At 46.9% G+C, this 16,412-nt stretch overlaps 1 protein-coding gene across 2 annotated transcripts in view; it reads left to right on the top strand.

Moving 5' to 3' along the window:
* Positions 1-16,412, top strand: part of LOC123732431 (protein FAM91A1-like) — a 35,732-nt gene that overhangs the window by 541 nt on the left and 18,779 nt on the right. Inside the window, exons 1-3 of one of the 2 annotated variants that reach the window (XM_045711565.1) lie at positions 2,111-2,311; positions 2,529-2,613; positions 12,894-13,045. In XM_045711565.1, coding sequence (XP_045567521.1) covers positions 2,249-2,311; positions 2,529-2,613; positions 12,894-13,045 — 300 coding nt within the window. In that variant the 5' untranslated portion in view covers positions 2,111-2,248. Of the gene's footprint in view, positions 1-2,110; positions 2,312-2,528; positions 2,614-12,893; positions 13,046-16,412 lie in introns of those variants that run through there. The other variant, XM_045711563.1, reaches the window with a different exon arrangement.

Below are 16,412 nucleotides of genomic sequence, written 5' to 3'. Positions count from 1 at the left end.
CTGAAAGCATCATTAGAACACCGCTCCATTACCTAACGAGCTGGCTGCCTAGCTTGGTGTAGCACCTGAAAGCATCATCTCCATTACCTAACTAGCTGGCTGCCTAGCTTGGTGTAGCACCTGAAAGCATCATCTCCATTACCTAACTAGCTGGCTGCCTAGCTTGGTGTAGCACCTGAAAGCATCATCTCCATTACCTAACGAGCTGGCTGCCTAGCTTGGTGTAGCACCTGAAAGCATCATCTCCATTACCTAACTAGCTGGCTGCCTAGCTTGGTGTAGCACCTGAAAGCATCATCTCCATTACCTAACGAGCTGGCTGCCTAGCTTGGTGTAGCACCTGAAAGCATCATCTCCATTACCTAACGAGCTGGCTGCCTAGCTTGGTGTATCACCTGAAAGCATCATCTCCATTACCTAACTAGCTGGCTGCCTATCTTGGTGTAGCACCTGAAAGCATCATCAGAGCACCGCTCCATTACCTAACTAGCTGGCTGCCTAGCTTGGTGTAGCACCTGAAAGCATCATCTCCATTACCTAACTAGCTGGCTGCCTATCTTGGTGTAGCAGCGCATTCTTAATCACATGAGTTTTGACAGGTGGCGTAATGTCACGATTATAGCTAAACAGCTATCAGCTAGCGGTCGAATGAAAATGAGCTGTATTGTGTTATCTATTATCTACCATGTCAAGCAACTAGGGTTACTCGAAATGTTTTTTGATCAGCAAAGAAATTGTTATAATACAGGGAATGATCTATTCATCACTACTACATATCGTTAATAAATCCCACCGCATCATAAGCGTTGAGCTACTATGCCAAGATGTCAGAGACATCTTTTATTTTTTATTTTAGAGCAGCGGTATAAATGAGATTGAATGCATTGTGTTTAATATGCAAGCTCTATAATGCAGTATTCAATCACCTCTACATGACCTTTCTGTAGGCTTTAATACTTACTGAGTTACTGTGTATGTTACTGTACAGAGGGTAGTGCTTACGGCCCAGTACATCACTGATGTACTGGGCAGAGCTCCCTGCCATCCAGGACCTCTATACCAGGCGGTGTCAGAGGAAGGTCCTAAATATGGTCAAAGACTCCAGCCACCCTAGTCATAGGCTGTTCTCCCTGCTACCACAAGGCAAGCGGTACCGGAGCACCAAGTCTAGGTCCAAGAGGCTTCTAAACAGCTTCTACCCCCCAAGCCATAAGACTGATGAACAGCTTCTACCCCCAGCCATAAGACTCCTGAACAGCTTCTACCCCCCAAGCCATCAGACTGATGAACAGCTTCTACCCCCAAGCCATCAGACTGCTGAACAGCTTCTACCCCCAAGCCATCAGACTGCTGAACAGCTTCTACCCCCAAGCCATCAGACTGCTGAACAGCTTCTACCCCCAAGCCATCAGACTGCTGAACAGCTTCTACCCCAAGCCATCAGACTGCTGAACAGCTTCTACCCCCAAGCCATCAGACTGCTGAACAGCTTCTACCCCCAAGCCATCAGACTGCTGAACAGCTTCTACCCCCCAAGCCATCAGACTGCTGAACAGCTTCTACCCCCCAAGCCATCAGACTGCTGAACAGCTTCTACCCCCAAGCCATCAGACTGCTGAACAGCTTCTACCCCCAAGCCATCAGACTGCTGAACAGCTTCTACCCCCAAGCCATCAGACTGCTGAACAGCTTCTACCCCCAAGCCATCAGACTGCTGAACAGCTTCTACCCCCAAGCCATCAGACTGCTGAACAGCTTCTACCCCCAAGCCATCAGACTGCTGAACAGCTTCTACCCCCAAGCCATCAGACTGCTGAACAGCTTCTACCCCCAAGCCATCAGACTGCTGAACAGCTTCTACCCCCCAAGCCATCAGACTGCTGAACAGCTTCTACCCCCAAGCCACCAGACTGCTGAACAGCTTCTACCCCCAAGCCATCAGACTGCTGAACAGCTTCTACCCCCCAAGCCATCAGACTGCTGAACAGCTTCTACCCCCCAAGCCATCAGACTGCTGAACAGCTTCTACCCCCAAGCCATCAGACTGCTGAACAGCTTCTTACCCCCAAGCCATCAGACTGCTGAACAGCTTCTACCCCCAAGCCATCAGACTGCTGAACAGCTTCTACCCCCAAGCCATCAGACTGCTGAACAGCTAATTAAACGGCTACCTGGACGGTCTGCTTTTCACCCCCTACCGACATGTACATAGTATTTCAATCAACCAATAACCTAACCAAACCTACATATGCAAATTACCTCAATCAATCACCCCAACGACCTCGTACCCCAGAACACTGACTCGGTCCAGGTACTCCGTGTATATTAGTCTGTATACAGTGTTACTATTATCTTTTTATCTATTTGTTAATTGTCTTTTAACTGCATTGTTGGGAATGGACTCCTAAGTAAGCATTTTACGGTATGGTCTACACTTGTTGTATTCGGGGCATGTGACAAATAAAATGTGATTTTTATTTTATTTATTTGTATATTAATGCATCTAAATGTCCTGTTTTCATTTCCAGAGTGTTGGGAACTCGCAGCGTGAATATGAAAAACACGTGCAGCTGTACAGTATCCGCAACCAGCTGAGGTTCCGCAATAACCTAGGTGAGTCAGCGTGGGAGGAGTCAGCGTGGGAGGAGTCAGCGTGGGAGGGGTCAGCGTGGGAGGAGTGGAATGCATGGAAGTCTCAGGCTTGTCAGAATAACTATGTTGTAGACTACAATATCCACCCCTCATTTCAGGGCAAGCACAGAAAGTTTTCACACCCCTTGACATTTTCCAGATTTTGTTGTGTTACAAAGTGGGATTAAAATGGATTTCATAAAAAAAAAAATTGTAATCGATCTACACAAAATACTAGGGATGCACGATATATCGGTGAACATATTAGAATCGGCCGACATTAGCTAAAAATGCCAACATCGGTATCGGCCGGTGTCTAGTTTAACGCCCGATGTGCAAAACCGATGTCAAAGCTGACGTGCATACCTAATATAACGTAGGTTCATGACGTAATGACGCCACGTAAAATTTTGCGCTACACGTGCACCACAGCATTCCTAACCTCGCCCACAATGTCTGCTGTGTGGATCGAGCAGTCAACAAGTCCAGCAGTCATTTGAAAGAGTAAGAACATTTCAGCGAGACAACTCAAAGGCGAAATCCATTAACGCCAAGATAATGGAATTCATTGCCCTTGACGATAACCGTTCTCTGTCGTGGGTGATGTTGGCTTTCGCCGACTGGTCGAGCACCGGTTAACACTACCAAGTGCGCTATTTTTCAGATGTTGCCCTACTGGAGTTACGCGGTAATAGCGTCACTGCTATTAGCTTCATGACATACATACTATGGAACGCTGTTTGGGTCTTTGCGTGTCAAAGAAGATACAGTAGCACTGTCAAAGCAGTACAAAAAAGTCTGCAAACACCGGCCACGAACGATGTTTACAATACCGCGTTGGTAATAAAGCATCATTTGTTTGACCGCAACTTCTGGGGAAGCTAGCTTTAGCTTGTTACTTAGCTAACTCCAATACAACCAGCCTGAAAACAATGACCAGTAGAAACTGCAGTCATGTTCATTATTCTTAGCAATAATTTAGGAATCCTTGTTTTAGGAATCCTTATAAGAATTGTTGTTCACCTATTGAAATTGAACTTCAGTTCATGAAAAGAAATAGCTAGCCAGCTACTTAACCCTGTTGCCCTTAAGCTAACGTTATAAGCAGCCAGCTAGCTTCATCTGGCTAGTGAGGCTCGACTGGACCGGGTTGTGTTGTGAAGCTAGCCACAATAAGGATTAGGCACAATAGTAGAATTTGCGTTTTGCCTTCAAAATAAAATTATGTCATTGACAGTGATGCAAATGAATACAAATAGTAGAATTATGATATACTTTTATTTTGAAGGTTAACCGCAAAGTCCACTATTGTGGCTAATCAATCAATCAAATGTATTTATCTTTTTACATCAGCTGATGTCACAAAGTGCTGTACAGAAACCCAGCCTAAAACCCCAAACAGCAAGCAATGCAGATGTAGAAGCACGGTGGCTAGGAAAAACTCCCTAGAAAGGCCAGAACCTAGGAAGAAACCTAGAGAGGAACCAGGCTATGTGGGGTGGCCAGTCTTCTTCTGAGAGAATTAGAGAGAGCATATTTAAATTCACACAGGACACTGGATAAGACATGAGAAATACTCCAGATATAACAGACTGACCCTAGCCCCCCGACACATAAACTATTGCAGCATAAATACTGGAGGCTGAGACAGGAGGGGTCAGGAGACACTGTGGCCCCATCCGATGAAACCCCCCGGACAGGGCCAATCAGGAAGGATATAACCCCACCCACTTTGCCAAAGCACAGCCCCCACACCACTAGAGGTATGTCTTCAACCACCAACTTACCATCCTAAGACAAGGCCGAGTATAGCCCACAAAGATCTCCGCCACGGCACAACCCAAGGGGGGGGCACCAACCCAGACAGGAAGACCACGTCAGTGACTCAACCCACTCAAGTGACGCACCCCTCCTAGGGACGGCATGGAAGAACACCAGTAAGCCAGTGACTCAGCCCCTGTAATAGGGTTAGAGGCAGAGAATCCCAGTGGAGAGAGGGGAACCGGCCAGGCAGAGACAGCAAGGGAGGTTCGTTGCTCCAGAGCCTTTCCGTTCACATTCACACTCCTGGGCCAGACTACACTCAATCATAGGACCTACTGAAAGATGAATCTTCAATAACGACTTAAGTCGAGACAGAGTCTGCGTTTCTCACATGGATAGGCAGACCATTCCATAAAAATTGAGCTCTATAGGAGAAAGCCCTGCCTCCAGCTGTTTGGTTATAAATTCTACGGACAGTAAGGAAGACTGCGTCTTGTGACCGTAGCGTACGTGTAGCGAACACCAGACAGATGAAGACCTAGCTAGCCTGTAACTAGCTAACACCAGACAGATGAAGACCTAGCTAGCCAGTAACTAGCTAACTAACACAGATGAAGACCTAGCTAGCCTGTAACTAGCTAACACCAGACATAAAGACCTAGCTAGCCAGTAACTAGCTAACACAGATAAAGACCTAGCTAGCCAGTAACTAGCTAACACAGATAAAGACCTAGTTAGCCAGTAACTAGCTAACTAACACAGATGAAGACCTAGCTAGCCTGTAACTAGCTAACACCAGACAGATGAAGACCTAGCTAGCCAGTAACTAGCTAACTAACACAGATGAAGACCTAGCTAGCCTGTAACTAGCTAACACCAGACAGATGAAGACCTAGCTAGCCTGTAACTAGCTAACACCAGACAGATGAAGACCTAGCTAGCCAGTAACTAGCTAATACCAGACATGAAGACCTAACTAGCCAGTAACTAGCTAACACCAGACATAAAGACCTAGCTAGCCAGTAACTAGCTAACACAGATAAAGACCTAGCTAGCCAGTAACTAGCTAACACAGATAAAGACCTAGTTAGCCAGTAACTAGCTAACTAACACAGATGAAGACCTAGCTAGCCAGTAACTAGCTAACACCAGACATAAAGACCTAGCTAGCCAGTAACTAGCTAACACCAGACAGATGAAGACCTAGCTAGCCAGTAACTAGCTAACACCAGACAGCTGAAGACCTAGCTAGCCAGTAACTAGCTAACACCAGACAGATGAAGACCTAGCTAGCCAGTAACTAGCTAACACCAGACAGATGAAGACATGGCTAGCCAGTAACTAGCTAACACCAGACAGATGAAGACCTAGCTAGCCAGTAACTAGCTAACACCAGACAGATGAAGACCTAGCTAGCCAGTAACTAGCTAACACCAGACAGATGAAGACCTAGCTAGCCAGTAACTAGCTAACACCAGACAGATGAAGACCTAGCTAGCCAGTAACTAGCTAACACCAGACCCAGATGAAGACCTAGCTAGCCAGTAACTAGCTAACACCAGACCCAGATGAAGACCTAGCTAGCCATTAACTAGCTAACACCAGACATAAAGACCTAGCTAGCCAGTAACTAGCTAACACAGATAAAGACCTAGCTAGCCAGTAACTAGCTAACACAGATAAAGACCTAGCTAGCCAGTAACTAGCTAACAGCAGACAGATGAAGACCTAGCTAGCCAGTAACTAGCTAAGACCAGACAGATGAAGCCCTAGCTAGCCAGTAACTAGCTAGCTAACACAGATGAAGACCTAGCTAGCCAGTAACTAGCTAACACATATAAAGACCTAGCTAGCCAGTAACTAGCTAACACATATAAAGACCTAGCTAGCCAGTAACTAGCTAACACATATAAAGACCTAGCTAGCCAGTAACTAGCTAACTAACACAGATGAAAGGGAAGACCCATAGAAATATCTTTGCCATAGAGGAAGTGTAAACTTGTCATTATATTATATATGAAAAACCTTAGTATGGTTTCAATCAAATAAAATTTCATGACCATTGTGGAAAAAGTCAATGTGTGAATACTTTCTGAAGGCCAATTATAACCAATCATAAATCATTTTATTGCTCAGTACTTACAGCACATTTATTATGGGACCCTATGTATCTGAAAGCACCTGCTGTTGTCATTGTTAAAAAAAAAAAAGTTGTCAGTAGACCTAATGAACCACAGACCCAGGATTCCTCTACTTACAGTAAAACATCTCACTGCTTTGGATCCAAACATGAAACTGGAGAGCTTAATGAGCCTTGTTCTTCAAAAATAAAACTCCATTGTGTTATTCTTTTAAATGAGCAGGGACAGTTCTGATAGGCTGACAGTGGGACACACCCACTGAGAGTCAGAGTGGTGATTTTAATATCCTGCGTGGTCGCTGTTATTTCTAAAACACCGCCGTCTTTCCCTATCTGATCGCAGTGTCTGTCTTCATACCCCTGTCCCTATCTGATCGCAGTGTCTGTCTTCATACCCCTGTCTCTATCTGATCGCAGTGTCTGTCTTCATACCCCTGTCCCTATCTGATCGCAGTGTCTGTCTTCATACCCCTGTCCCTATCTGATCGCAGTGTCTGTCTTCATACCCCTGTCCCTATCTGATCGCAGTGTCTGTCTTCATACCCCTGTCCCTATCTGATCGCAGTGTCTGTCTTCATACCCCTGTCCCTATCTGATCGCAGTGTCTGTCTTCATACCCCTGTCCCTATCTGATCGCAGTGTCTGTCTTCATACCCCTGTCCCTATCTGATCGCAGTGTCTGTCTTCATACCCCTGTCCCTATCTGATCGCAGTGTCTGTCTTCATACCCCTGTCCCTATCTGATCGCAGTGTCTGTCTTCATACCCCTGTCCCTATCTGATCGCAGTGTCTGTCTTCATACCCCTGTCCCTATCTGATCGCAGTGTCTGTCTTCATACCCCTGTCCCTATCTGATCGCAGGGTCTGTCTTCATACCCCTGTCCCTATCTGATCGCAGTGTCTGTCTTCATACCCCTGTCCCTATCTGATCGCAGTGTCTGTCTTCATACCCCTGTCCCTATCTGATCGCAGTGTCTGTCTTCATACCCCTGTCCCTATCTGATCGCAGTGTCTGTCTTCATACCCCTGTCCCTATCTGATCGCAGTGTCTGTCTTCATACCCCTGTCCCTATCTGATCGCAGTGTCTGTCTTCATACCCCTGTCCCTATCTGATCGCAGTGTCTGTCTTCATACCCCTGTCCCTATCTGATCGCAGTGTCTGTCTTCATACCCCTGTCCCTATCTGATCGCAGTGTCTGTCTTCATACCCCTGTCCCTATCTGATCGCAGTGTCTGTCTTCATACCCCTGTCCCTATCTGATCGCAGTGTCTGTCTTCATACCCCTGTCCCTATCTGATCGCAGTGTCTGTCTTCATACCCCTGTCCCTATCTGATCGCAGTGTCTGTCTTCATACCCCTGTCCCTATCTGATCGCAGTGTCTGTCTTCATACCCCTGTCCCTATCTGATCGCAGTGTCTGTCTTCATACCCCTGTCCCTATCTGATCGCAGTGTCTGTCTTCATACCCCTGTCCCTATCTGATCGCAGTGTCTGTCTTCATACCCCTGTCCCTATCTGATCGCAGTGTCTGTCTTCATACCCCTGTCCCTATCTGATCGCAGTGTCTGTCTTCATACCCCTGTCCCTATCTGATCGCAGTGTCTGTCTTCATACCCCTGTCCCTATCTGATCACAGTGTCTGTCTTCATACCCCTGTCCCTATCTGATCGCAGTGTCTGTCTTCATACCCCTGTCCCTATCTGATCGCAGTGTCTGTCTTCATACCCCTGTCCCTATCTGATCGCAGTGTCTGTCTTCATACCCCTGTCCCTATCTGATCGCAGTGTCTGTCTTCATACCCCTGTCCCTATCTGATCGCAGTGTCTGTCTTCATACCCCTGTCCCTATCTGATCGCAGTGTCTGTCTTCATACCCCTGTCCCTATCTGATCGCAGTGTCTGTCTTCATACCCCTGTCCCTATCTGATCGCAGTGTCTGTCTTCATACCCCTGTCCCTATCTGATCGCAGTGTCTGTCTTCATACCCCTGTCCCTATCTGATCGCAGTGTCTGTCTTCATACCCCTGTCCCTATCTGATCGCAGTGTCTGTCTTCATACCCCTGTCCCTATCTGATCGCAGTGTCTGTCTTCATACCCCTGTCCCTATCTGATCGCAGTGTCTGTCTTCATACCCCTGTCCCTATCTGATCGCAGTGTCTGTCTTCATACCCCTGTCCCTATCTGATCGCAGTGTCTGTCTTCATACCCCTGTCCCTATCTGATCGCAGTGTCTGTCTTCATACCCCTGTCCCTATCTGATCGCAGTGTCTGTCTTCATACCCCTGTCCCTATCTGATCGCAGTGTCTGTCTTCATACCCCTGTCTCTATCTGATCGCAGTGTCTGTCTTCATACCCCTGTCCCTATCTGATCGCAGTGTCTGTCTTCATACCCCTGTCTCTATCTGATCGCAGTGTCTGTCTTCATACCCCTGTCCCTATCTGATCGCAGTGTCTGTCTTCATACCCCTGTCCCTATCTGATCGCAGTGTCTGTCTTCATACCCCTGTCCCTATCTGATCGCAGTGTCTGTCTTCATACCCCTGTCCCTATCTGATCGCAGTGTCTGTCTTCATACCCCTGTCCCTATCTGATCGCAGTGTCTGTCTTCATACCCCTGTCCCTATCTGATCGCAGTGTCTGTCTTCATACCCCTGTCCCTATCTGATCGCAGTGTCTGTCTTCATACCCCTGTCCCTATCTGATCGCAGTGTCTGTCTTCATACCCCTGTCCCTATCTGATCGCAGTGTCTGTCTTCATACCCCTGTCCCTATCTGATCGCAGTGTCTGTCTTCATACCCCTGTCCCTATCTGATCGCAGTGTCTGTCTTCATACCCCTGTCCCTATCTGATCGCAGTGTCTGTCTTCATACCCCTGTCCCTATCTGATCGCAGTGTCTGTCTTCATACCCCTGTCCCTATCTGATCGCAGTGTCTGTCTTCATACCCCTGTCCCTATCTGATCGCAGTGTCTGTCTTCATACCCCTGTCCCTATCTGATCGCAGTGTCTGTCTTCATACCCCTGTCCCTATCTGATCGCAGTGTCTGTCTTCATACCCCTGTCCCTATCTGATCGCAGTGTCTGTCTTCATACCCCTGTCCCTATCTGATCGCAGTGTCTGTCTTCATACCCCTGTCCCTATCTGATCGCAGTGTCTGTCTTCATACCCCTGTCCCTATCTGATCGCAGTGTCTGCCTTCATACCCCTGTCTCTATCTGATCGCAGTGTCTGTCTTCATACCCCTGTCTCTATCTGATCGCAGTGTCTGTCTTCATACCCCTGTCCCTATCTGATCGCAGTGTCTGTCTTCATACCCCTGTCCCTATCTGATCGCAGTGTCTGTCTTCATACCCCTGTCCCTATCTGATCGCAGTGTCTGTCTTCATACCCCTGTCCCTATCTGATCGCAGTGTCTGTCTTCATACCCCTCTCCCTATCTGATCACAGTGTCTTCTCCCCCCTATCTGATCACAGTGTCTGTCTTCATACCCCTGTCCCTATCTGATCACAGTGTCTGTCTTCATACCCCTGTCCCTATCTGATCGCAGTGTCTGTCTTCATACCCCTGTCCCTATCTGATCGCAGTGTCTGTCTTCATACCCCTGTCCCTATCTGATCGCAGTGTCTGTCTTCATACCCCTGTCCCTATCTGATCGCAGTGTCTGTCTTCATACCCCTGTCCCTATCTGATCGCAGTGTCTGTCTTCATACCCCTGTCCCTATCTGATCGCAGTGTCTTGTCTCATCCCTATCTGATCAGTGTCTGTCTTCATACCCCTGTCCATATCTGATCACAGTGTCTGTCTTCATACCCCTGTCCCTATCTGATCGCAGTGTCTGTCTTCATACCCCTGTCCCTATCTGATCGCAGTGTCTGTCTTCATACCCCTGTCCCTATCTGATCGCAGTGTCTGTCTTCATACCCCTGTCCCTATCTGATCGCAGTGTCTGTCTTCATACCCCTGTCCCTATCTGATCGCAGTGTCTGTCTTCATACCCCTGTCCCTATCTGATCGCAGTGTCTGTCTTCATACCCCTGTCCCTATCTGATCGCAGTGTCTGTCTTCATACCCCTGTCCCTATCTGATCGCAGTGTCTGTCTTCATACCCCTGTCCCTATCTGATCGCAGTGTCTGTCTTCATACCCCTGTCCCTATCTGATCGCAGTGTCTGTCTTCATACCCCTGTCCCTATCTGATCGCAGTGTCTGTCTTCATACCCCTGTCCCTATCTGATCGCAGTGTCTGTCTTCATACCCCTGTCCCTATCTGATCGCAGTGTCTGTCTTCATACCCCTGTCTCTATCTGATCGCAGTGTCTGTCTTCATACCCCTGTCCCTATCTGATCGCAGTGTCTGTCTTCATACCCCTGTCCCTATCTGATCGCAGTGTCTGTCTTCATACCCCTGTCCCTATCTGATCGCAGTGTCTGTCTTCATACCCCTGTCCCTATCTGATCGCAGTGTCTGTCTTCATACCCCTGTCCCTATCTGATCGCAGTGTCTGTCTTCATACCCCTGTCCCTATCTGATCAGTGTCTGTCTTCATACCCCTGTCCCTATCTGATCGCAGTGTCTGTCTTCATACCCCTGTCCCTATCTGATCGCAGTGTCTGTCTTCATACCCCTGTCCCTATCTGATCGCAGTGTCTGTCTTCATACCCCTGTCCCTATCTGATCGCAGTGTCTGTCTTCATACCCCTGTCCCTATCTGATCGCAGTGTCTGTCTTCATACCCCTGTCCCTATCTGATCGCAGTGTCTGTCTTCATACCCCTGTCCCTATCTGATCGCAGTGTCTGTCTTCATACCCCTGTCCCTATCTGATCGCAGTGTCTGTCTTCATACCCCTGTCCCTATCTGATCGCAGTGTCTGTCTTCATACCCCTGTCCCTATCTGATCGCAGTGTCTGTCTTCATACCTCTGTCCCTATCTGATCGCAGTGTCTGTCTTCATACCCCTGTCCCTATCTGATCGCAGTGTCTGTCTTCATACCCCTGTCTCTATCTGATCGCAGTGTCTGTCTTCATACCCCTGTCTCTATCTGATCGCAGTGTCTGTCTTCATACCCCTGTCTCTATCTGATCGCAGTGTCTGTCTTCATACCCCTGTCCCTATCTGATCGCAGTGTCTGTCTTCATACCCCTGTCCCTATCTGATCGCAGTGTCTGTCTTCATACCCCTGTCCCTATCTGATCGCAGTGTCTGCCTTCATACCCCTGTCTCTATCTGATCGCAGTGTCTGTCTTCATACCCCTGTCTCTATCTGATCGCAGTGTCTGTCTTCATACCCCTGTCCCTATCTGATCGCAGTGTCTGTCTTCATACCCCTGTCCCTATCTGATCGCAGTGTCTGTCTTCATACCCCTGTCCCTATCTGATCGCAGTGTCTGTCTTCATACCCCTGTCCCTATCTGATCGCAGTGTCTGTCTTCATACCCCTCTCCCTATCTGATCACAGTGTCTCCCTATCTGATCACAGTGTCTGTCTTCATACCCCTGTCCCTATCTGATCACAGTGTCTGTCTTCATACCCCTGTCCCTATCTGATCGCAGTGTCTGTCTTCATACCCCTGTCCCTATCTGATCGCAGTGTCTGTCTTCATACCCCTGTCCCTATCTGATCGCAGTGTCTGTCTTCATACCCCTGTCCCTATCTGATCGCAGTGTCTGTCTTCATACCCCTGTCCCTATCTGATCGCAGTGTCTGTCTTCATACCCCTGTCCCTATCTGATCGCAGTCTCTCCCTATCTGATCAGTGTCTGTCTTCATACCCCTGTCCCTATCTGATCACAGTGTCTGTCTTCATACCCCTGTCCCTATCTGATCACAGTGTCTGTCTTCATACCCCTGTCCCTATCTGATCGCAGTGTCTGTCTTCATACCCCTGTCCCTATCTGATCGCAGTGTCTGTCTTCATACCCCTGTCCCTATCTGATCGCAGTGTCTGTCTTCATACCCCTGTCCCTATCTGATCGCAGTGTCTGTCTTCATACCCCTGTCCCTATCTGATCGCAGTGTCTGTCTTCATACCCCTGTCCCTATCTGATCGCAGTGTCTGTCTTCATACCCCTGTCCCTATCTGATCGCAGTGTCTGTCTTCATACCCCTGTCCCTATCTGATCGCAGTGTCTGTCTTCATACCCCTGTCCCTATCTGATCGCAGTGTCTGTCTTCATACCCCTGTCCCTATCTGATTGCAGTGTCTCCCTATCTGATCACAGTGTCTGTCTTCATACCCCTGTCCCTGTCTGATCAGTGTCTGTCCTTATCAGTCCTTATCTGATCTGTCTCTGTCCTCTCCCCCCTGTCCCTATCTGATCTGTCTCTGTCCTCTCCCCCCTGTCTGTCCAGTGAGACACGTGAGGAAGGATGAGAGGAAGTACTATGAGGAGCTGCTGAAGTACAGCCGAGATCACCTGATGCTCTACCCCTACCACCTGTCTGACATCATGGTGAAAGGCCTCCGCATCACCCCGTTCTCCTACTATATCAGTATCATGGAGGTACAGTAATACTATATACTATTACTATATATAATATATCCACTGTAGTCACCCCGTTCTCCTACTATATCAGTATCATGGAGGTACAGTAATACTATATACTATTACTATATATAATATATCCACTGTAGTCACCCCTTCTCCTACTATATCAGTATCATGGAGGTACAGTAATACTATATACTATTACTATATATAATATATCCACTGTAGTCACCCCTTCTCCTACTATATCAGTATCATGGAGGTACAGTAATACTATATACTATTACTATATATAATATATCCACTGTAGTCACCCATTCTCCTACTATATCAGTATCATGGAGGTACAGTAATACTATATACTATTACTATATATAATATATCAACTGTAGTCACATTCTCCTACTATATCAGTATCATGGAGGTACAGTACTACTATATACTATTACTATATATAATATATCAACTGTAGTCACCCCTTCTCCTACTATACCAGTATCATGGAGGTACAGTACTACTATATACTATTACTATATATAATATATCAACTGTAGTCACCCCTTCTCCTTCTATATCAGTATCATGGAGGTACAGTACTACTATATACTATTACTATATATAATATATCAACTGTAGTCACCCCTTCTCCTACTATATCAGTATCATGGAGGTACAGTAATACTATATACTATTACTATATACTGAGTTTACAAAACATTAAGCACACCTGCTTTTTCCATGACATAGACTGACCAGGTGAATCCAGGTGAAAGCTATGATCCCTTATTGATGTCACTTGTTAAATCCACTTCAATCAGTGTAGATGAAGGGGAGGAGACAGGTTAAAGAAGGATTGTTAAGCCTTGAGACAATTGAGACACGGATTGTGTATGTGTGCCAATCAAATCAAATTTATTTATATAGCCCTTCGTACATCAGCTGATATCTCAAAGTGCTGTACAGAAACCCAGCCTAAAACCCCAAACAGCAAGCAATGCATGTGAAAGAAGCACGGTGGCTAGGAAAAACTCCCTAGGAAAAACTCCCTAGAAAGGCCAAAAACCTAGGAAGAAACCTAGAGAGGAACCAGGCTATGAGGGGTGGCCAGTCCTCTTCTGGCTGTGCAGGGTGGATATTATAACAGAACATGGTCAAGATGTTAAAATGTTCATAAATGACCAGCATGGTCAAATAATAATAATCATAGTAGTTGTCGAGGGTGCAACAAGCACGTCCGGTGAACAGGTCAGGGTTCCATAGCCGCAGGCAGAACAGTTGAAACTGGAGCAGCAGCACGGCCAGGTGGACTGGGGACAGCAAGGAGTCATCATACCAGGTAGTCCTGAGGCATGGTCCTAGGGCTCAGGTCCTCCGAGAGAAAGACAGAAAGAGAGAAAGAGAGAATTAGAGAGAGCATATTTAAATTCACACAGGACACCGGATAAGACAAGAGAAATACTCCAGATGTAACAGACTGACCCTAGCCCCCCGACACATAAACTACTGCAGCATAAATACTGGAGGCTGAGACAGGAGGGATCAGAAGACACTGTGGCCCCATCCGATGATACCCCCGGACAGGGCCAAACAGGCAGGATATAACCCCACCCACTTTGCCAAAGCACAGCCCCCACACCACTAGAGGGATATCTCCAACCACCAACTTACCGTCCTAAGACAAGGCTGAGTATAGCCCACAACGATCTCCGCCATGGCACAACCCAAGGGGGGGGCGCCAACCCAGACAGGAAGACCACGTCAGTGACTCAACCCACTCAAGTGACGCACCCCTCCCATGGACGGCATGGAAGAACACCAGTAAGCCAGTGACTCAGCCCCTGTAAAAGGGTTAGAGGCAGAGAAACCCAGTGGAAAGAGGGGAACCGGCAAGGCAGAGACAGCAAGGGCGGTTCGTTGCTCCAGTGCCTTTCCGTTCACCTTCACACTCCTGGGCCAGACTACACTCAATCATAGGACCCACTGAAGAGATAAGTCTTCAGTAAAGACTTAAAGGTTGAGACTGAGTCTGCGTCTCTCACATTGGTAGGCAGACCATTCCATAAAAATGGAGCTCTATAGGAGAAAGCCCTACCTCCAGCCGTTTGCTTAGAAATTCTAGGGACAATTAGGAGGCCTGCGTCTTGTGACCGTAGCGTACGTGTAGGTATGTACGGCAGGACCAAATCGGAAAGATAGGTAGGAGCAAGCCCATGTAATGCTTTGTGGGTTAGCAGTAAAACCTTGAAATCAGCCCTTGCCTTAACAGGAAGCCAGTGTAGGGAGGCTAGCACTGGAGTAATATGATCAAATTTTTGGTTCTAGTCAGGATTCTAGCAGCCGTATTTAGCACTAACTGAAGTTTGTTTAGTGCTTTATCCGGGTAGCCGGAAAGTAGAGCATTGCAGTAGTCCAGCCTAGAAGTAACAAAAGCATGGATACATTTTTCTGCGTCATTTTTGGACAGAAAGTTTCTGATTTTTGCAATGTTACGTAGATGGAAAAAAGCTGTCCTTGAAACAGTCTTGATATGTTCTTCAAAAGAGAGATCAGGGTCCAGATTAACGCCGAGGTCCTTCACAGTTTTATTTGAGACGACTGTACAACCATCCAGATTAATTGTCAGATTCAACAGAAGATCTCTTTGTTTCTTGGGACCTAGAACAAGCATCTCTGTTTTGTCCGAGTTTAAAAGTAGAAAGTTTGCAGCCATCCACTTCTTTATGTCTGAAACACAGGCTTCTAGCGAGGGCAATTTTGGGGCTTCACCATGTTTCATTGAAATGTACAGCTGTGTGTCGTCCGCATAGCAGTGAAATTTAACATTATGTTTTCGAATGACATCCCCATGAGGTAAAATATATAGTGAAAACAATAGTGGTCCTAAAACGGAACCTTGAGGAACACCGAAATTTACAATTGATTTGTCAGAGGACAAACCATCCACAGAGACAAACTGATATCTTTCCAACAGATAAGACCTAAACCAGGCCAGAACTTGTCCATGTAGACCAATTTGGGTTTCCAATCTCTCCAAAAGAATGTGGTGATCGATGGTATCAAAAGCGGCACTAAGATCTAGGAGCACGAGGACAGATGCAGAGCCTCGGTCTGATGTCATTAAAAGGTCATTTACCACCTTCACAAGTGCAGTCTCAGTGCTATGATGGGGTCTAAAACCAGACTGAAGCGTTTCGTATACATTGTTTGTCTTCAGGAGGGCAGTGAGTTGCTGTGCAACAGCTTTTTCTAAAATTCTTGAGAGGAATGGAAGATTCGATATAGGCCGATAGTTTTTTATAATTTCTGGATCAAGATTCGGCTTTTTCAAGAGAGGCTTTATTACTGCCACTTTTAGTGAGCTTGGTACACATCCGGTGGATAG

The sequence above is a fragment of the Salmo salar genome, unplaced genomic scaffold, assembly GCF_905237065.1.
Source record: "Salmo salar unplaced genomic scaffold, Ssal_v3.1, whole genome shotgun sequence".
Taxonomy (NCBI): Eukaryota; Metazoa; Chordata; class Actinopteri; order Salmoniformes; family Salmonidae; genus Salmo; species Salmo salar.
Note: the sequence above shows the minus strand (reverse complement) of the source record. Positions and strands in the feature narration are given on the sequence as shown.